We start from the raw sequence: 22,143 nt of genomic DNA, 5'->3' as shown, positions 1-22,143 counted from the left end.
TGCAAATGAGCTCAGCTAAGAGCAAGGGCTGTTGACGGCTCTATGCTACCTCTAATATAGCCGGCTAGCCTGGACCATTCACACCTGATGCCACTGTGACAAATTTCATTGTCCTCTCTCCCTGACTCTCTAAACATCATAGCATTAGTGCCCATGTTATTATCTCCATGGTTGCATGCTGTTACCACTAGCTACATTCACTAGCTAGACACCACCAGGCTATATGACACCATTCGATTACAAACAATAAAAGCTAGATTCTGTAGGGCGAGCGGAATCCAATGATGTCCACTTCTTAACATTTGATCATTTTTAACGACCGCTGGATGAACTAGAAGTCTACCAATTTCATTACACTAACGTTACTCTAACATATGATGAGACGAGCATCCGGGTTGAGCAAAAGGGGAGTTTGCTCGTGTTAGCTAGCTAGCATTAGTAGGCTACTATATGCAAACAAACACACAGCATAATTACTTACAGTTTCTGCATAATTTCCATGGACAGTTGGTTTTGCTTGATCATTCAGAAAGAGTTTATCTGAAAATCCTGCATCGTACTGGCCCAGGTTGGAAAAGCAATCGGGCAAAAAATGGCTAGCACAAACTGCCAGTGTTTTGCCAATTTCAGCGGGAATGTTGCCATCAAAAATAAAATGTATCCACTCGGCTCTGCTGTCCTTTGAGCTTGGGAGACTATCTGTACTGCTTAGTACATCCAAGAACAGAGCATTTTCTGTGCGAAGACATTATGCTCACTATCGGGGTTCCCAAACGTCACACAGAGTGACACAGGAGATTTGAATGGCTTGCAGGGACTGACTTTTTTTCTAATGTTTTAATTTCGGCTGACCACAACTAAATGAGTGGGTTGTTTCACTTCCTACTTTGTGTGCTAGTAGGCCCATCAGAGACCCAAATGTACATGCAAAAACAATGAAAAGGTTAGTTCTGCAAACGTGGACCCCTTTAAACAAATTTCATACACAGAGGCAACACAATGTGCTTCACAGAAAGGAGGGGGGGGGGGAGACATACTGATCTTGCCACTCATTTTCCAGAAGGAACAAAATAAAAAACAGTTCACACATGAGCCAACTTGGCTCACTCTGAACAAAATAATGAGACAAAGGGGGGAGAGAGATGTACTTGGCAGAGTGAGAGTGATTTCCCTACAGCCATCATGCATTTTTTCCCTTACCTTTGTGTTTTTTACAGTCTAATCAAAATGTAATTTACCATCCTGACACAGGCTTGACTTAATCCAATCCCTGTTTGGGAAGGCATAACTGTGCAGTAGGCCTATGCCTGTCTGTGTAGAGGAATAAAAAATAAAAAATAAAAACTTAATAATAACTTAAATACTTTTAAATACTTCTAAATACTTTTAAATACTTCAGTGTATTAAAACATATCAACATTACATTGGTATTCTGATTAGTGTGCATTCCTTGTTTAATTTAGTTGTTATTCTATCCTTGTCCATGATTTCAGTCTCTCCTCTCGCAAATGAACTGTTAATAGGCCAAGGATGGCGCCAGAGTTCACCAAGGCCTGCTATTCCAATTAAAATATCTGTCTGACACATACATTAATTAATGAGCTCAGGAAATGACAACATTCCATGATGTGCCAGATATTGTAGTCATCAGTGATGTAATCAATGGACTGAGTTTCTCATAACTCACTGGGTGGTCCTATTGGAGTAGCAGTGCAGAGCATGGTCCCATGAGACATTCAAGCAGGACCACCCTATTACATGTACTGTACTGTAGATCTCCATTTAAAGCTCAATGAGATCATTTTTAATAGTTCAATATTCACCTTTATTTGCTATTAGTTTATGAATTGGCCTTAGCAAGACATCCAAAATCATTTTCGTGACATGAGACTGTAAACTAATACAAAAGTCTCAAATTGGTGCATAAAAATTCACCAGAATGCAAGAAATTAAGTGTGAAAATTTCTTGGGGGAGGACCCCCAGACTCCCTGCTTATCGCTTCCTCACAATGTTCAAATAAAAACCTACACTACTGGCGGGGCCCAATGTCATATCTTTTCATGGGGCCTAAAATCCCTGGCGGTGCCCCATGTGGTTCTTCTTTACTATAATCTGGCAATCCTATTATTATTATTATTATTATTATTATTGGCTACACTATTAGACAAATTCATGGAATGTTCAGAATCAAAACAATAACACCACATATGTGGTTCTTCTTTAACAGAACCTGGCAACCCAAATTCGATCCTGCACACTAGCCACATCGAGCTGTAGACCCCACATCAAGCTGTAGACCCCGGTCTGCTGCTCTGCAGATACGCCCTACTCAGTTGTTGAGCCTAACGTTGTTCGAGGATGGAATTCTCCTTTAAAGAAAAAAAATCTAGGGACCCACTTTAACACAAAGAAAGCACTATCATGCTAATGCTAATATAGCACTTAAAAGCCAAATTTCTCATGATTTCTCCCGATACACGTGTACTCTTGGGCATTGTCTCCATCAAGTTGGCAAGAGGCAAGAGGTTGGCACTTTATGCTAAGTTCTGTAGAGCCCATTCAAAACGTGCACATAGGTGGAGGGCGGGAGATGGAGGAGAGGTTGAGGGGAATGAGGGAGGTGGAGGGAGGGAGATGGAGGAGAGGTTGAGGGGAATGAGGGAGGTGGAGGGAGGTAGGGAAATGGAGGGGAGTGGGAGGGGAGGGATGGAGGTGGAGGAGAGGTAGGGTGATGGAGGTGGAGGGAGGGAGATGGAGGAGGGATGAAGGGAAGGAGATGGAGGAGAGGTGGAGGAAGGAGGATGAATGGGAGATAGAGGGAGGGAGATGGAGGAGAGGGGGAGGGAGGGAGATGCAAAGGAGGGAGGAAGATGGAGGGTGAGACGGCGGAGAGGAACAGGTTAAGATGGAGGGGAGGCGGTAAAAAGATTGGGAGGGTCAGAGGTGTGAACAAGGTGGAGGGGAGTATTGTGATGCAGAGAGGGGTGGAAGGGGTGGGAATACCAGGGGGGCCAACCCATCTGTTTTGTCAATCTCCCCCAGTCTGTAAGTCATAACTGTAGGACCCTGTCTCATTGGCGCTTGCGGCTTTAATGTACTGTATAGATTGTATTTTCTTGTGTAATTGGTAACTTGTGTATTGTAATTACCTGTAACTTTTTAGTAACATTTCACTGTGATTGTACATTGTACGTTTGCATGGGACAAATAAAGATCTGAGTCTGAATCAGTTTTTTTCTCTTTCTTTTTTTAATTAATTTTGCTCCTACACTGGAATGTGTGTTCCTTCAGCTCTGTCCTACTAGTTCCCCACCTAGATCTGGTCAATAACGCCATCCAGTGGCTAAACATTGTCTTCGTTTTATAAGGATCATTACTATAAAATGTTATAGATGATCTACATTTAAGCAGGTAAGATAGTTCGGCAGACAAAACTATAGGGTAGGAGCTAAGGGCAAAAATGTAGTGGGTGGGGGAAAAAATCAAAAAAGCCTATTAGTTTATGTAAAAGGTTTATCTGCCTGTCGCATTTTGTGCAACAAGTGGTAGAGTGGACTATGCAAATTTGCCCACAAAAATGTTTATTATTATAGTCCGTCAACCACTCTTTGTAGTTCTTGCTGGTGGCATTTTTGCATAACCACTATTGGTCAATCTGGGGAGACGTTGATTTCTCATTGGTTCAGAGGATAGGCAGCAAGTTAGGGTGTAGCCAGCTGGTGGAAACTGACTCAAGTCAAGTGATCAACAGGTCAGTATACAAAAATGTTTTGTCTTACTATTCTGCTAGTAGCTTTAGTAAAAGTGCGTGCCATTTCATTTAACTACACTCTGACCGCTGTGTTCAAGGGACCACCTTAAGCATTCTGTTTACAATAGCTAGCACTACCAGTAACGTCACTGCAGCTGCAGCTGACTGGTCCCAGATCAGATGCTCACGTTAGCTAGCAAACCACTTTTCTGTGGTTTTTAGGGGTAAAAAAACCCCAAAACTTCTGTGTTTTTAGGGGTAAAAAAAACCCAAAACTTCTGTGTTTTTAGGGGTAAAAAAACCCCAAAACTTCTGTGTTTTTAGGGGTAAAAAACCCCCAAACTTCTGTGTTTTTAGGGGTAATACAGGTCATTGCAGAGGTTAGTGGTTTGGTTCATTAGCACACCTATAGCTAGCTATGTGTTTGTATGTAAGTTAACATCTTGGAACCAGTTAGTTGTTTGTTTGGCTCAGTTGCAAATTTAAATATCGCGGTCACTTCGATGACTGATGACGACGTGGGTGGCAAGATTAGCTAGTTAGCCAACTAGTGTGTATCTACGCTATCTACGTTACGTTAGCGTACGTCGTGACTTACGCGTTAAGCGTACTTACTTACCCTAGATCATGGTTTGACTTCTATGAAAGGGTGTAAAATCTGCTAACAGGGTTTTGCCATGCAGCCAACGCAAGTATATGAACGCAAGTAGCGTTATATGGACGTCTTGAAATATACTCGATACGTTAAGCGTCCAATGAAGCATGAGAAACGCAAAAGGATAAGTGATCTTTTATTTACGAGAACCGCGTCTCCCGGTTCCTTGCGTTCGGTTGCCACGGCAACGAGATGGGCTCAACGTTCCACCCGACGCTACTGACGTTAGCTGCGCAGATACACTACCAACAGGAATCACCAGCAAACGAGTGACTGGCTAGCCATATCAGTTATGCTCAGTCGTTATTGGATCTTTATCTTTATCCTTGTTGTAGACTAAAACCAACATAGGACACGCTATCCTATTTACAACGGGACGAGTCCAGAGGAACAGGTAGCGAGCTAACGTGTATGCTGGGCGTGCTATTAGCTTGCTATCTAGTATGCTTGTATGTATGCTGCTGTACTGAGTAGTCACACAGTTGTTTGTGTTTGTTTAAAAGCCTTTTAGATAGGGTATCTATCAGCGTACTGTTCGTCTAGCTTATTCATGTCATTTGTAGCGTGTACATGGAATGCCATCTATTCACATTAGTGCCAAGTACTAATGGTGCGTTCGTTTATAACTGGGAGGTGGTAATTGCGACTTGCTAGGAATGATTAAATAAAACACCTCATGAACTCGCACTTCCTCGTCGCAAATTCGGATATGTTTCTCAGCCCCCAGTTGCTCGAATGCACTAGATATAACTAGATAACTGTGATATAATGGTATATAGATATAACTAGGTAACTGTGATATAATGGTATATAGATATAACTAGGTAACTGTGATATAATGATATATAGATATAACTAGGTAACTGTGATATAATGGTATATAGATATAACTAGGTAACTGTTATATAATGGTATATAGATATAACTAGGTAACTGATATAATGGTATATAGATATAACTAGGTAACTGTGATATAATGGTATATAGATATAACTAGGTAACTGTGATATAATGGTATATAGCTCGAATGCACACAGGTCGGAGGTAGATATGTTGCCACTTGCGACTTGCCACCTTCGACCACAAACGAACGCACCCTATCTACTGGCAGTGTTGCAATGCTGTCGACTTAGGCATTATTGAACGTCTTTAATCCTCTTTGCTGGTTGTATTTTTAGGGATGGGAAAGACGAGCCTCCAGCGGCACCTGAGGGTCAGGTAGGGACGCTGCAAAAGCAATGCAGTCGTGTGTTTGTCAACAGTGCAATCATATACAATGAAGAAGATTTTCAACTTCACCAAAAAGAAGAAAGGCTTCTCTCCCAACAACTCGGACGCTGGGAGCGTGGTGTCTGTGGTGGGTTATGACCTGAAGGACAAGGACCTTGGGAAGGTGCATAAGGCCGCCTCAGTGGGAGACTTGGCAAAGCTGAAGCAGCTCGCCAAGAAGAATGACATTAATCAGCTTGATAAGGAAAACAGGTAGGCAACCAGCTCATTGCCACAATTTCAGACAGTTTTCAGTGTCACTTCCTTATGGCAAGGCAAGTTTATTTGTATAGCACATTTTGGCAGCAAGGCAATTCAAAGTGCTTTACATGAGACATTAAAAGCATCAAGACAAAGTGCAAGAAACACATAAAAGGTCATATAAAACAAAATGCAAAAAAAGACGTTTAAAACAAAATGCATGAAAAATAAAATACAGGAATAAAAGTTACAGTGCAGTGTGTGAATGAATAATTATTTGATTTAATAAAAAGCAGCGGCAAAAAGAAAAGTCTTCAGTCTTGATTTAAAAGAACAGAGTTGCAGCAGACCTGCAGTTTTCTGTAAGTTTGTTCCAGATATGTGGAGCATAAAAACTGAACACTGCTTCTCCATGTTTTGTTTTAACTCTGGGGACTGAAAGCAGGCCTGTGCCAGATGACCTGAGAGGTCTGGATGGTTCATAACGTAGCAGCAGATCAGAAATATATTTTGGCCCTAAACCATTCAGTGCTTTATAAACCAACAGCAGTATTTTAAAGTCAATTCTTGGACAGACAGGAAGCCAGTGTAAGGACCTCAGAACTGGAGTGAAGTGATCGATTTTTTAGAGAGACCTGTAAACACACCGTTACAGTAGTCGAGTCTACTGAAGATAAACGCATGGACACGTTTTTTCAGAGTGCTGAGACATAAATCCTTTAATCCATGATATATTCTTCAGGTGATAGTAGGCTGACTTTGTAATTGTCTTAATGTGACTGTTGAAATTCAGGTCGACTACAGTACACCAAGATTTATGGCTTCGTTTGTGTTTTTTAGCATTACTGATTGGAACTGAGCGATGACTTTTAATCGTTCTTCTTTGGCTCCAAAGACAATTACTTTTTATTTGGCAGCGATGATGGTTGAATTGTCATGATCACCTCTCTTGATAACCAGTCCTGGCTCTTCACATCTTTGTCTTTGCCACTTATCAGCAAGCAGGCAGTACAGTTCATAGTGTTAAGTTGCCATTGGCAATTTTACCTAATGTGTAAACTTGAACCTACAAATGATTAGTTGGAACAGGATAACTATCATATGTCAAAAATTAGACTTAGAATTAAAGTGGACACACCTGGCCATTTGCTTTTCTACTTGCGTTACAAGGTAGGATCTTGTTACATCTGACTGCAACACCTGACCTGAGAATATGTTCAGAGGTGTAAGTGGAGTACTAGAGTTTATTTTCACAATGAGATGTTATAATTAATTGGTTGATGAGAGTAGCCTACATGTTCCTTAGTAATTGACCACATAGTTAGTTTATGCGTTTAGAGCATGCTCAGTCAGTTTCTATAGCGCTCACTCAGAATTGTGTAGTCTAGTTTCACAGTAATAGCCTACCCATCTATAAGTTAATGATGACAGGCCTTTACTGGCCTAGCTTACCTGAAATCCAAACCACTTATCCAAAGGCCTATATAAAGCTGTGATGCCAATTTGTCACTAGTGCAACAAAACACATTCTTGCACACTAGAGTGCAATACAATTGTGAAAAGGAAACCAACGACTGATTCTCATAACCTGCCAATGACTACAGTTGAAAATTAGCTGGCCAAAATGCACTGTCCCTTTAAAAAAAAAAAAGTCACTAATTGTCACTAATATTCCAATTTCAGAACTGCACTTCATATCGCCTGTGCCAATGGACATGCAGATGTGGTCCACTTCCTGGTTGAGAACAAAGCCAAGCTTAACCTATGTGACAATCAAAACAGATCCGCCTTGATGAAGGTAATCCAACATGACATGATATTCCCAGATACTGACGTGAAACTCGTTTGAAAGCTAATGTTAATGCTAAAGTGAAAAAATATGAGGATCACCGTACATGACAAAATGTGATTGGCCTGTAGGTAGGCCCTTTATGTCCCTGCCTGTGAGTCTGTAATGTTCCAATAGGAACGGGAGGAACTAAGTCTAAGTCTGTGAGTCTGGCATGTGCATTCACACATGTTACTTGTCCTCTGGCAGGCGGTGCAGTGCCAGCAAGAGCCGTGCGTGGCTTCTCTGCTAGACCACGATGCTGACCCCAACCTGGTGGACATCAACGGGAACACAGCCCTGCACCTGGCTGCCCGCATCCCCACCATCTCCACCGCTGTGCTTCTACTGGAGCACGAGGCCAACGTCGATGCCCAGAACAAGGTGAGTTATGGGCCAAACCCAGCCATGTAGCTGATTCCAGATAGCTGGTTCAGAGAATTATATCCTGCCCCCGTTAGCGCTGTGCGATATGAAAATAAATATACCGTGGGACGATAGAAAAATGTCTATTAATATATATTTCCCTCTATCGTTCCTATCGCTTTTTAAGATGTGTCATCCGGTTTAAGGTTATTGTGCCTTACTGGGCTCTGTATGTTGACAAAAATCTCAGAATAGCTGTAGTTTGTATTTTTTTTGCAGTTTAAGAGTAGACACATATAATTTGTCACTTATACACTTATAATTGTAACATCCAAAGCTTATTATTTTACAAAGTAGAGCTTACCCTTAATTCAATGAATAAAATAATGAATAATGAATGAAATATATATGCACATGGAGATAAAACAAATGTAACACTTTTTTAAATACAGAATTTTGAGGTGTAATAATCTAGCTGTGCTTGCAGGAGGGGTACACTCCCTTGACCATGGCAGTAAAAGAGAACCATGTAGAGATGTCGGAGTTTCTCCTGAAGGAGGCCGCTAATGTGAACTCTACGGACCAGGGGAAAAGGTCGGCACTTCAGAATACTTAACATGAGGATGATTTAGCAAATCCACTAATTTACATCACTGTATGTTGCAGTCATGTCGATGATATTGAAAGATGGATCCATTCAGTAATTTGCTCTTCCACCTCTAGGTCACCATTGATGATAGCTTCTTGCAATGGACAAATCAGTATGGTACGGCTACTGTTGCAGTATGACGCGGACATCACATTAAAGGATACCAACGGGTGGTCTGCTGACGACTATGCAGTGATGAATGGACATCATGCGTAAGCACTGAAACCAGTCATTCCTTGTCATGAATATCAGTGCTTAAATGCTGTATATTTCATATTGTGTACACAATTTAGTTTTAACACTGCAGCCTTTCTAAACTGCTATCTTGGTGTTACAGTTGTTCCCACCTCATTATTGAGCATGGGACCAAGAGGAAATCAATGTCATCGCCCTCGCATCTTGAGAGCAGAAAGAAGCGTGCATCCATGTTGGGCAGCCCCTCCCAAGGAGTTGAAGCTGGTTTCTCTCTAGGAGGTCCGGCCACTGATAAAGATGGTAAGGACATTAATTTACACTACCGTAATGTCAGATTGGAGATTAGTGTGTTTTATTAACATTGTCTTAATATCAATGTCCATGTACTGCAGGCTACTATCTTCTCTAATGGGTTAACATTACACTGTGCATGTTCATCAAGACCATGAATTGAATATATATCTAATTTACCTGAAATATTTCATTTACCCCTCATGCAATACCACTTGACTGGATCTAGAGCATGGAGCATGTGAAGCAGGGAGAGGTATTATAACCAGTGGCTGCAGCAGTGAAAATTACACCTCAATATCAGACACACTTTGCTTCTCAATAGATAGTCAAATTAATGCCTGATGAATTAGCTGAAACAAGCTTAATTTTCTTTATACAGCTTGTTGCCATTCCCACCTTCCCTTGATTATAGACTGTTTCACGGAACGTTCATATTTAAAACGATAACAGTTGGTCCAGCGCAGCATCCGGTTTGCCATAGCGATGACAATGAATCGATAATATGCTAATCAATAATAATTAGATTAATAAGTTAGCTATAGATAGATAGATTACTTTACAAATTTGTTGACACGCCTAGATACATCGCCTGACATGAACACAACATATATAGGCCTATTACACAGATACAATATAACATTATTGTAGCTACAGGCAGTAGCTAGCTGGCTAGCTAGCTATCGTTATAATGACAAGCTATTCTGTGGGCCTCCCAAAGGCAGGACAGGCAAGATATGTAAAGAAACGTACAGTACTGTAAATGCGGGAGTTTCTTTACCTGTACCTCTAAGTACCTTGTTGACACAGACTGTATTTACACAAGAGAAGCAGTGAAGTCGTATCGGAGCTTGGATATATACAATTATTTTGTCAGTGGAAAGGTTACCAATATAAGCTCCTACACAGACAGCGCTGGGGTTTGTATTGTGTATGGGGAAGTCGGTACCAGCCAAAACCTCAAATTCTATTAAACGGTCTCTAACTCACAAGAGGTTTATCCACATTGGATAAAGCACAACATACACGTAATATATTGTCAATTAAAGCTAGATAAAGTGAAGAGATACGATTTTAGCTTTCTAACTATTTTGCGAGCTGGCTTCCCTGACACCTATAGGTATTCAGGGTTTTTCCTGGCTCAGAGTGAGACAGTGGGGGTTTGGGGGTCCTCTCCCAGGAAATTTGGGGCATCAAAAGCTTACATTTCCTGCATTCTGGGGAATTTTCTATGCACTAATGGGTGCTTTATTAGCTTGTCTGCTTAACTATATTAGCCTACATTATCCAATTTCATTGTTTACTTATTTTTAAATAAAAAAACAGCCTAGAACATTTGTGAGGGCATATCACTGTGACTATAATGTTCTGTAGGTTGTCAGGTCAAACATGTAGCCTACTAGTGCAGGCTACACAGTAGACCAGCGGTTTTATGTCAGTGGCTGGAGAAAAGGCTCCACAATCCCATAAAGAAAGCATTGTCTGTTCGATAACCGGAGCGTGATAACTTTAGCTCAAGGTGCTAGATGCATTCACAATGTATATCTCCAGTACAATATTTTACAATACATAATATATTATATATAACATATATATAATATAATTGAAAGGGTCTATAATAAGGCGTCTGAGTGAGCTTGATGTGTCATTCTTTGGTTTGCAGTGTGATGTCGCTAGTTTTTCTCTCAACTGACGCACTGTTCAGAGTCAGACCCTGACCTTACTCTTACATTTCATTAATTTATCAATTGATGATCATCAGATAATCAAGGGTTTGCAATGTAGTTGAGCTTACGCTGAGACAACACTAATATTGCATACCATTTTTTCAGATTTTGAGGATAATTCACAAACAGAATCAATAAGCCGGTAAGCAGATCTTCCTTCATATAACCTAGAATGTGTGCATGCTCAAATGACTCTCCCTTGCTCACTAGTTTTCTTATTTTACTCAGGGCTTCAAAAAGTGCTGCTGATGAATGGCCATCCTCAGATGAAGATGATGAGTTACATTCAAGCCCAAAGGTAGCAATTGAGTCGATTACTTATAGGAATGAATGTTTCATTTGAGCTCGGTTTGTGAATCTCATTTTTCCCCTTTACAGAAACCTCAAAAGCTAAACCTCAAGAAAATGATGAGTGTCACCAAGAAGGGAAAGAATGGCAGTAAGTATTCAATCCCACTAGTACTGTAGTGTCCTCCTTTAGACTGTGGTTGTGTAGTAACCCTATTATCCCCTGCCCCCTAGCTGTAGCAGATCCTGAAGCCAAGTCGGTGAGTGGGGCCGAGTCTGAGCTTGAGAGCCAAGACAGAGTCCAGAGAAACCCATCCCTCCCCAAGGCATCACCACCCAGCAGCCATCCCCAGCACCTAGAATCCCCCTCTCCCGCCTCCTTTTCCAGGGCACCCCAGATTACCTCCACCCCCCTCCAAAGCTCCAGAAAGGTAAACGTGCTAGTAACTAACAGTGTGTGAGCATCTGTCACATCTTTCTCTCTATTTTCTTCTCCTTTTTTTCCTACTAATATAAGCTGGAGCTGAGCTGGAGGGGAGGGAGCTCTCAGAGCAGCCTTCGTGTAGCAAGGTAAGAGGCGATTCTCCCGAGGGAGGTGCACAAGGAGAAGAGTCTGAGGGAGAGGATGAAGATGAGGATGATGACGAGGAGGAGGAGGAGGATGATGATGAAGATGAGGAGGAGGAGGACGCTGATGAAGATGAGGAGGAGGACGCTGATGAAGATGACGAGGAAGATGAAGATCTGGAAAGTGAAGAAGAAGAGGAGGAGGAAGAAGAGGGTGACATTTCTGTGGCTTCGGTCCCAGCAGAGGGCTTTGGATCTGAGGACTTGCCAAAACCCTCCAGCCATGGAGCCATTGAGAATGTGAAACTAGATCCGGAGAATGCTTCCAACGCTGAAAGCCAAAATAATGAGGGACATGATTCAGAGATTCCAGTTGGATCATCAAACTATGGGATCCCTGTGATTCTAGATGTAGAGGATGACTGTGTTGTGTCAGCTATTAGGGTAGAGACAAGATTTTCAAGTGAAGACGACAGCCTTGGTAATGAAAGTGGCCGGGCATCAGGTCACAAGCTTCAGCTTCTTCCAAACACCGGTTACCTTACAGAGCCTATGACTCCCCGACACAGTGTGAGAGCGCCATCACAAAGAGAGTTTGATTGTGAAGATTTTGATGAAGAGAACGTGAATGATGATGCAGGTTCAGACTCCTGGAGTGATGATCCAGATACTTATGGTGACAATGAAGACGATAACAGGGAAAAATTAGGTTGTACCTCGGTACTTGCTAACAACAGAGCACTGCACGGCAAAGTGGGGAAAACTTCAGACGATCCATTTGAAGCTGAACATGAAGAGATTCCTCAGTCAAAGATGGATGAACGCAAGTCCTCATGGGGTCCCTCGTCTGATGAAAATGACAAAGACGATGATGCCTCCTCACCAACCAAAGATGATGAGTTAAATGACAAGTCTCCCCTTGGCAAAGTAGGAAATCTAGAGGTGGATTTACAGCCAGCACCAACGACAATGCGTGAACGAAGCACATCGCCAGGACCAAAGGAAGAAGAACCATGGGATTCCCCATCAGATGAAAATGACGATGGAATCACCATTAAAGGGGAAGCTTTAGAGGCTCTGGATTCAGCAGAACCAGATAAGCCGTCAACAGTCAGAAGTGCTGCGTCAACGAGACACAGGGCTGAAGATCAGCAGTGTTCAGACGATTCATGGGAGGACGAAGATGAAGATGAAATAAAGGAGATGTCAGGTGACAATGCCTCCCCAGCAGACTCTCCAGAACCAACAGACAAAAATCCTGTTGACAAACACATATCTGATGATGGTGAATATATATCAGCTGCTGGTTCTCCAAAAATGAGAGGTATACAAACTGGGGGTAAAGAGTTGCCTGATGATGAGGAGGATGAAGAAATGGCAGCCACAGGCTCACCTGAACTGGAAAAACCTATACATAAGGTAAATACCACCCGACCCTGTAAATTAACTCCTTCATTGTCCCCTATTCAAAAGACAAATGATTTCCAGGAATTCGTCTTGAAGAGTGGGCCCTCAACGCCAAGGAAAATACAATCACCAATGTCCAGACCCATGAGTGCAAATGAGCAGATTTTTAATAAGGGGTCAGATGAATCTCATGTCCTGCAGTTTCATAATGTTGAAGAAGGAGACGATGAAGGTGATGAAGAAATCCCTGTGTCGATGATTGTTGGACAAGATGAGTCAGACCAAGATGACTGGCAGGATGATGACACAGAAGAGGAATGGAACATGAGTAACAAAGACGAGAACAGTGGAGATTCTGACTGCCAAGACCAAAAGCTGGAATATGACTCTGCCAAGGGGACAATGAAAGACCCTGATGAGGCAAATGATTCTGACACCACTCTAGATGAATGCCCAGGACAGGTGGATGAAGAGGACATGGGTGACTACAAAGCTGATTTAAAATCAAGTATAAATCCAGTAAAAGCCGGTAAACATTCTAATGAGACTAATTTGTTTGAAAATCTTTCAAGTGATGAGGAGCTCTCTGATCCCAATGAGAATGACCACAGGGAAGATGCTCCTACTATGGTTATAGATGACGTTCCTGACACAGAAACTGGAACCGTCCAGCAGACCACTTTGTTTTTGGATGACTTTGATGAAAAACCCGAAGAAGATAATGAACCACCACACACTGCTGTCAAAGTCAGCACTGATGTTTCTGCCGTTCACCAACCTGCGTCTGATAGCGATGGATTTTCTGACGAAGAGGAAATCCCACAAACGGATATCGATGATGTTGATTTGGACTCACCTGTTGAGGATGAACAAGAACATCTTGCAAAAGAGAAGTCAGAGGTCAGAGACATTCAAGAGCCTATCAAAGTTGCGCAACTCTGGGGTAAACGGGTAAGACGGGTTGTTAGTAGCAGAATTCCATTGTAGGGTAAGAACCTCACGATACGATACTCTACGTATCGCAATACATGGGTCACGATACGTATCCCAATACATTGCAATATGGTATGATACAATACATAATGTGATATGTTGCAATACTCCACATAATTTACAGAAAATACAACTCCATCCTCCGTTCCTTGGAGGTGATCCTGACTGGTGGGAATATAAGAACATTTTAAATCCATCTAAAACATGAATAATGTATCAATGACTGAATTATATCCTTACATTTCTAATATCTTTATCTATTCCCTGTCTTGCTCTGTTTATTTTCCTTGTGCCCATAAAAAAGTAATAATAAAAAAAAAAAACTCAATACTGTGCTGCGGAAAATCGATACAGTATCACAGAAAAAAATATTGCTATGTATTGCTGTATCGATTTTATTGCACAGCCCTAGTCATTAGCTCTAGATGAATGTAGTGCAATGAGCCTCTATTTGCTGTGATAAATGTTAGACATGGCCATATTGAAAACAGTTTTCACAGTTTCTATTTGAACCTTAAACAAAGACTAGTGCCTTATACCCCGGGATGCACACACCACAATGAGACATGCAGACAGAGATCTTTAAGCCAGGAAGGGGAGGTGCTCATGTGAAATGCATTGGTCTTTCCAGGAAAACACTACCACTTTAGTCCACAGGTGCCGCTAAAATCAGCACAAACTGAAAAACTCTGCGTTGCTGGAAGTAAACAGCTCAGAGGGATGCACACACACAACTCCGTGCAAACTTAACCTCATGCAGACTGGGCCAAAAATGGTCAGATAAAATATCAAATTAAAAAATCAGCTCCATCAGTCCCTGCCTATGCCAATGATCAAACCCCATGTGCAGTTTCAGATGGATTAGCTAGAGACCAGCCAGAGAAAAATGAATGCAGGTTTTCCTTCATTGTAGGATGACATTTTCTCTGCACAGGAAAAAGATTCCACTGAAGAAGAAGAGGAGGAGGAGGAAGGTGATGAAGAGGAGGAAGATGATAGAGACTCCTACAAGGAGATGGACAGAAGAAATGGGAAGCATCCGATTGAAGAGGAGTCCCCTGCGCCTGACACTCCAGTCCCAAAAAGCCAGAAGTCCAAAGATCAGCAAAGAGGTACAATAACTCATATTGTGTTTCATGAATGAGACCCATTGTGTTCAGTGCACTCTTCAGAGAGCACAAATAAAAATGTCAAACAGAAAATATATACACAATACATACATGAAATATATACATGAAAAACATCTCCACAGATTTCCTGTCTGAGTTGGGTCTGGAGAAGGGAACGGAGGAGGAAGACTCGTTGGATTCTGAGGTACAGAAGGAGCTATAAGCATGTCTTCATGTCGTGGCATTGAGGCCTTAATTAAGCAATAAGACACGAGGGAGTGCTTTACTGTGGTTTATTGGCACGGCTGTGGTGCGGCCCCATAGGCACAACAGCCGTGCCAATAAACCACAGTAAAGCACGACCTCGAGTGTCTTATTGCTTTTAAACAACAGCACTGCACTGTCGTTAATTTTATTTCGGAAAAAGACGGGTTTATAGGGTTCAGTCTTGCTTAAATATGTTGTTTCAGACCTCCGCGATACGACAGCTAGTTCCGACTTTGATTACGATTGCTAGGCAACGCGAGTACGCTACGAGCGATAGGGAGTAGGAATACATTTGGTGATTAACCCAGTGCCATTATAGGGTTTTAAGGCACTGCTTGGAATGCATCTTAGCCAATCACAATGCGCGGTCGGAACTAGCTGTTGTATAAATCACATTGACTTACAGACACTCTTCTCTTTCAGTCCTGCTCTGACAGCCCCAAAAAAACTCATGGAGGGGATCAGAGTTCCCTTTCTAAGGTGCACAATGTGATGTCCAGTATTTCAGAAGAGAACAAAGAAGGTATCTATCTTGTACTTAGTCTCTTCTTCAGGCGTTAATGACCAGTATAAGAATGTATTAACTTTAAACTGTTAATAACTGTTTAACTATTAACTGTAACCTAGCTTTGCCTTCTATTGGGTCATTCCAGCTACCATTTCATGCTGCTAGAAAATGCGGCCACCCTACTAAAAACAGTTACCTTGTACATGTTTCTCTTTTACATATTACTTAACCATGAATATTATTAAACAATGTAGCGATACTGTCTGTGTTTTTCAATTTCCCAGTCTTGATTGTCTTAACACTAATAGAATGTTTCACCTTGTAACCACATTTATTACATTCCCTTTTCTAGACCTGTTTTACGTTCCCTCTTTCTTGAGAGGCTCTGGGAGATATAGGATGGCAAATGTAGAGCCTCGGTGGAGTGTAGGCAGGCCAGAAGGCAGCCAGGGCGTGGGTATGGATGCTTATATAGCCCAGTGGATCTGGAGAACAGCATGCCACTCATACCGGAGGACTGATCATGACATGACCCATGCATTGTGAAGGCATGCTACCAATATCATTCACCCCAACCCTGAACCCCAGATGTGGACTTAGGGGAACACAAGCTTTGCTAGGTTTCCTTGCTTTGCAAAGTAGTAGTTTTAATGGATTGGTCTTCCTACAGTATTGCCTAACGAATCACAAACTCAGACCTAACCCAGTCTAGCATGACCTTGTGACCCTCTGAGACCAGAGCAAGTGCATCAGTTGTGTATGCTTGTGCGTCACCTAACCACCTTCCATTTCACCCAGCGCATTAACCATGAGCTCATTTGCATGAGAGAGCCACTCACAACCAGCGTGACATCACGCAGCTCCCCGTCATCCCCGGCTCATCTAACCGCACCGGAGCCGCGTTCTCTCTCTCCTGTCTATTCATTGGCTCTTTGCTCTTAGAGCTCTCGGGGTGTCTCACGGTTTTGCAATGTGTTCAGTTGCAGTTTTAAGAAATGACCCAGAGGACGAAGAGGATGATGATGATGACGGTGCCGATGGTGGTGGAGATGACAATGAAGTCACAGAAAAAGAGGCAAGTTCAGCTAAAGTGAATTTGACAGAAATGCCTAGGAAAGTGGTGATCTACTGATCAGTATCAAATATAACATGATCTCTTACTTCCAAACAGACAGAGAAAATCAAAAGGGAACCACTGTCTGTTTTGAGTAAACTTGAGTTTTCCAGAGAGGATGCTGACAAAAAGACAGGTAAAGTAAATCCCTCAGAGCTTTTTTTATTTTCTCACTACACTGTATAATGGTTGGCTTTGTACAAATGCTACAGTGTCACTCTATATTTTAGCAACATTTTCTCCTGTTCTGTTATGCAGACTTCATGGAAGAGCTTGGTCTGGGTGACGTTGATGATCTTGAAGGTAACTGGATTAACCAGCCAATGCAGTGTCTCAAAATATTGAACATTAAATTAATCACCCTACTGATTGTCTTTTTTCTTTCGTTAAACGCTCAAAAGAATCTAAAAAAAAACAAGCAGGTTCGTATATTTGAATCTGTTTGGTTGCTACAGCTACAGTATATGTAGTGATCCCATAGGTCTACAATTAGCCTAGATTAGGTCAAGACCATAGAGGCTGCCTTTTAGAGGCAAAGTAGCCATGCAGTCTGTGTTTAGGGTGCGTGTCCACCGGGGAGCTGTATTTTAGAGCTGGCACTGTTTTCTCGTTGTTTACAATGGGTAATGAGCTCTAGGGCGCTATAGAGATGAGAGCTGAGTTCCAAGCGCTTTTTAACGCTACAGCGCCGTGAGCTCTAGGTTTTGGGCTAGAGCACAGGCTGTAAACGGCTGTTCTGACAATGACAACGGTCAGTTTTTGCAGAGACGGCGAACGTTAGCACTAGCGAACATTAGCTAGCTATCTTAACTTGGCTAGTTAATCTGCAGTCTGCAAAAACACGACACTCGTTGCTAGCGTAGCTGTAAAACATCGGTAGCCTAGCCAGCTCTAAACTCCGGCTCTAGTGCTTCTCTACGCAGCTGTAAGCTTGGCGCTGTTCAGCTACATACAGCTCGTTGGTGGACACACAGCCTCAGGGCTGTAACCATCCTCCTAACGTCATCGTCGTCGCTGCCACAGATGCCTCCGACTGGGACACAGCCAGCACCACCAGCAGGAGGACCCTCCCGGGCCGCAGAGTGGCCTCTCCCGGGGGCGAGGAGCTGCGTGAGGCCCCCCCTTCTTTCCCTGTACCACTACCCTCCGTCCAGGAGCAGGAGCAAGACCCCCCGACGGCGCCCCCCGCAGCCCGGAGCAGCAGCAGCAGCAGCTCGGAGAGGAGGCCGTCCCCCTCGGAGACCCCTCCGCTGCCCAGTTCACGCTCCCTCACCCCTCATTCCTCTGCCCACTCCCACTCCCTGCCGCACCCCCAGCCTCATCCCCAGCCCCACTCCCTGCCGCACCCCCAGCCTCGCGCCAGGAAGATGCTGCCGCAAAGGCCCGAGAGTGAAGACGGTAAGGAGAGATGGTGTCTTTTGAGTGCTTTTTTCCCCAAGACTTGTTTGTAGTCTTGTGTGTACACTGAATTTTGTCTTTTTTGGACCAGATTCTGATTGGGACTCAGATCACGTGGCCTCTACCTCCAGCCCAATCAAAACTTCAACCCCACTGCCAGATATAGCTGAGACTGATGCAGCGTCTAAATCTGGTGAGGCTCTTCCCCATGCTCAGTTAAGTAGGACTATTTGTGTACGTCTGTTGGCTGCAGGCAGATCAAAAGACAACAAACATAAACATCTTTACTGTCACGCGGTGAAAAACGCATCACACTGTGTAGGGAGGTGGCAACACCAAAACACACAAAATGACTGGAGCCTCCACCGATGAAATTCTTCTCTTGCTCTTAACCCATCCCGTCGCCCTGCCCACAAGGGCAGACAGTAGGGCGCGTGCATGAGCTCCGCCCGGGGAACAATCCAAGTGCTCCTGTCCGTCTTCGTCAGGGATGAACAGCGCTAGCGATCTGTTCTTCTGCATGTTTTCTGTATTGGGTTCTTTATGGAGGAAACCCTAGCAAACGCAGGGAGAACATGCAAACTCCACACAGAAAGGCCCAGGACCTTCTTGCTGTGAGGCGACCGTGCCGCACGTGAGCGATTTTGGGGTTCAGCATCTTGCTCAAGGACACTTCGGCACACAACCGGGAGCTGGGTGGAAGTGGGGATCTCGCGATCCCCAGCCGGCCGCTCTACCTCCCGAGCTACGCGCCAAAGACTGACTCGGCCGTGTGTTGCTCCCCTGCAGAGCCTGCTGCGCGCGAGCGCCTACCAGACTATGAGGAGAGAGAGAGGAGTCCACAGCCCGAGGAGCAGCCACCAGAAGAGGGACCTCGAGTGGAGGAACCACCAGAGGTAGGGAATACTCTATCTACCAAAGCTGAAGTGGACATTGTCACATACCCCCACTCCCTCCACCATTGCAGTTTTTCACCTTTACTTTGTCACATACAGCCCTACATCATGATGGTGGCTTGGGCTTGCTCACTCCACTGTGTACACCGCATATTGAATGACGTGGCATTTGCAGCCTTTTACAGTAATATCTCACTGAAGGCCTAACCTATCCCCTAACCCCCACCGCCCCCCTTCCATGGTCTTTCCACCATAAACCGATTAACCACTCACGTCCTCTACTTGCATGGTAACTGGCTATGTTACTTGTGTAACGCGTTATTGTGGTTAACTGGATAGTTATTGAGGTAAAGTGGTTTTAAGATAGAAATGTTACCTGCATGCACTGGCATAATTGTTTTAATTGTTGGTAAAAGGTGTGTTGTCGACCTGAACTATTTTTGTCCCTTTTTTTTGGTTTGCTGTATCAGTTAACCACATCTCTTTGTCTACTCATGCCATCAAAGGAGAACGATTTAGATGAGTTAGAAGTAAGTAACCCAGACCTCCTCAGTCCTGTGGGGTCCCAAATCGGAGAGGAGGAGGAGGAGGAATTGAGAGATGGAGAAGGAGGAGAGGAAGCCGATAAGGTGCCATGGGAAAAACGCTACGAGAAGATATGGGTCGAGGTAGAGAAAAGAGAGGTGAAATCACACTTTAGGAACGTGGCAGCAGAACTGAAGGAGAAGTTCGGAGAGCTGCCTGAAGTGCTACCCGAATTAGCGGCCCGTAAATCTACCCTGGAGGACACCACAGAAGAAGAACACAAGGAAAAGGTTGAAGCCCCCGCTGGAACCGCTGAGGAAGAGTCCAGTGACGAAGAGGAGGTGGAGCCGATTGTCCGTCCAACTGCCAGAGCGAGGAGCACCGTGTTGCTCTCCATCCCTGAGCAGAGGGAGTCGGGGCTGGATGACTCCCTAACGGAGTCTGCTGAGAACTCACACTATGAGGACAGGACCCAGCCCTGTGACCCCCCCAGAAGCCCCCAACCTGCCCCCAGTGCTGTAGCTCGTGAGATTGGAAACCCGGAGCTCCCCAGTGACAATGACACTTCAGACCACCAGCAGGAGAAGAGTGGGCGTCGTTCACCACAATCAGGTGGAGGAAGCTATGCGGGGGATGGCGACTCTGATGTGGAAGACGCCACCAAGACTTTCATAGACCGCAACGTAGATAAGACCTTCATAGACCGCAACGTAGATAAGACCTTCATAGACCGCAACGTAGATAAGACTGTCATAGACCGCAACGTAGATAAGACTGTCATAGACCGCAACGTAGATAAGACCTTCATAGGCCGCAACGTAGATCAGATGGGGAAATCAGATGACCCGAACATCGTCTCGTCCTTGACCAACAACGAGACCAAGCCTGAGCCAGAACCTGACCAAGGAGCCGAACGAGACCCAGCCCCGGAAGTTCAAGGTTCAATCCGAGAGGTCTCTGAAGAGCGGAGCCCCTCCGCGTCGGAAGAGGAACCCGAAGAACACCCCTCTCAGCCCCCCTTGCCGAGCGTCCGCCACGCCTCTACCTCAGGCGTCTCGGACGAAGAGCTGGAGGAGGACATGCACAGGTTCAAGCAGGAGGTAGGGATGCTGAAGGTTGTGTTCCTGGATTTGGAGAAAGAGAAGGCCCTGCTCCAGAGAGAGGTAGAGGACGGCCGCGCCCCCCCCCCCACCGCCACCCTTAGTCCCTTCCATCCCCACACACCTCCACCTCTTTCCCTCTCCGCCTGTGTCTTCCATTCCATGACCTCCGCCGAGTCTGTGTGAGAAAAGGCCCCCAGCCGATGGGCATCGATATCGTACTGTCAAAAATATATATTTTCTCACTTTCATCCATTCTTCCTGTTTTAGATATCGTATGTAGTCTTCCAAATAGTCTCTTATTTCACAGGAAGCTCTCTTCTCCTTTTCTATTTGCGTCTGTTCTCCATCTGTATTAGCAGCACACTCCCTCACCTGTGCAGTTTGCCGTTATTTAACCCATCACACACATTAACCCATCGTCCTCAGTTGTAGTGTGTGTGTGCCTCCTGGAATTCACTCCATGTTCGACTCCTGAGGTTCTTGTTGGTTGGTGTTGTTTTTTTTTTTTCCATCATCGAGCTATGCTTGCAGCCTCGTGATGAGAAAATAGATGTCTGTTGATATGGGTCAATTCTTTTTTTGCACGTTCTCCCTAGCTGTTTTGGTGTGAAGTGGTGAAGTTAGTGTGTAAAAAGGTTCTTCTTTTCAATGAAAAGAAGCAATGGTTTGACCTTTTGATTTGCCGTGTTGGTTTTAGCAGTTGTGTTGTATTCTTGTTGTTGTTGTTTGCATGCCATTGTGATAGCCTGTGTCTTTAACACTGTTATTCATGTACAGTACCATTTGTCATCCATTGAATATTAAAATGAACACAGGGAAATATTTCAGCCAGCCTTTTGAATATGTATTCAGGCAGTATAACATCTCTCTTATGTAAGGGTACAGTAGCTGTATTGTATTGCATAGGCATGAGGCGGTCTGTAAACGTGCATTCCTGTAATTAACTAAGACTATGGTGTCGGTCAGTAGAGTAACCACAGCAGGGTGTTAGGTCTCAGGGGAGAGGTGATAGTCTAAATTATGTATGTCGTAGAA

At 43.8% G+C, this 22,143-nt stretch overlaps 1 protein-coding gene across 1 annotated transcript in view; it reads left to right on the top strand.

The window, feature by feature from the left end:
* Positions 1 to 5,683: 5,683 nt before the first annotated feature.
* The window catches only part of ankrd26 (ankyrin repeat domain containing 26), a gene marked incomplete at its 5' end in the record, with an annotated part of 36,331 nt that continues 19,871 nt past the window's right edge, over positions 5,684 to 22,143 (top strand). Inside the window, 23 exons of the mRNA XM_084451400.1 lie at positions 5,684 to 5,889; positions 7,561 to 7,675; positions 7,916 to 8,089; positions 8,559 to 8,665; positions 8,795 to 8,932; positions 9,058 to 9,215; positions 11,039 to 11,075; positions 11,162 to 11,231; positions 11,312 to 11,372; positions 11,456 to 11,520; positions 11,610 to 11,652; positions 12,030 to 13,207; positions 13,397 to 14,138; positions 15,163 to 15,300; positions 15,441 to 15,502; positions 15,988 to 16,087; positions 17,053 to 17,147; positions 17,244 to 17,322; positions 17,445 to 17,489; positions 18,210 to 18,584; positions 18,676 to 18,777; positions 19,374 to 19,480; positions 20,110 to 21,168. Coding sequence (XP_084307526.1) covers positions 5,684 to 5,889; positions 7,561 to 7,675; positions 7,916 to 8,089; positions 8,559 to 8,665; positions 8,795 to 8,932; positions 9,058 to 9,215; positions 11,039 to 11,075; positions 11,162 to 11,231; positions 11,312 to 11,372; positions 11,456 to 11,520; positions 11,610 to 11,652; positions 12,030 to 13,207; positions 13,397 to 14,138; positions 15,163 to 15,300; positions 15,441 to 15,502; positions 15,988 to 16,087; positions 17,053 to 17,147; positions 17,244 to 17,322; positions 17,445 to 17,489; positions 18,210 to 18,584; positions 18,676 to 18,777; positions 19,374 to 19,480; positions 20,110 to 21,168 — 5,256 coding nt within the window. The remainder of the gene's footprint in view (positions 5,890 to 7,560; positions 7,676 to 7,915; positions 8,090 to 8,558; positions 8,666 to 8,794; positions 8,933 to 9,057; positions 9,216 to 11,038; positions 11,076 to 11,161; positions 11,232 to 11,311; positions 11,373 to 11,455; positions 11,521 to 11,609; positions 11,653 to 12,029; positions 13,208 to 13,396; positions 14,139 to 15,162; positions 15,301 to 15,440; positions 15,503 to 15,987; positions 16,088 to 17,052; positions 17,148 to 17,243; positions 17,323 to 17,444; positions 17,490 to 18,209; positions 18,585 to 18,675; positions 18,778 to 19,373; positions 19,481 to 20,109; positions 21,169 to 22,143) is intronic.

Source organism: Borostomias antarcticus (assembly GCF_949987555.1).
Source record: "Borostomias antarcticus genome assembly, chromosome: 16".
In the NCBI taxonomy this organism is placed as follows: Eukaryota; Metazoa; Chordata; class Actinopteri; order Stomiiformes; family Stomiidae; genus Borostomias; species Borostomias antarcticus.
The sequence above is the reverse complement of the archived record's forward strand: the minus strand, read 5'-3'. Positions and strand labels throughout refer to the sequence as shown.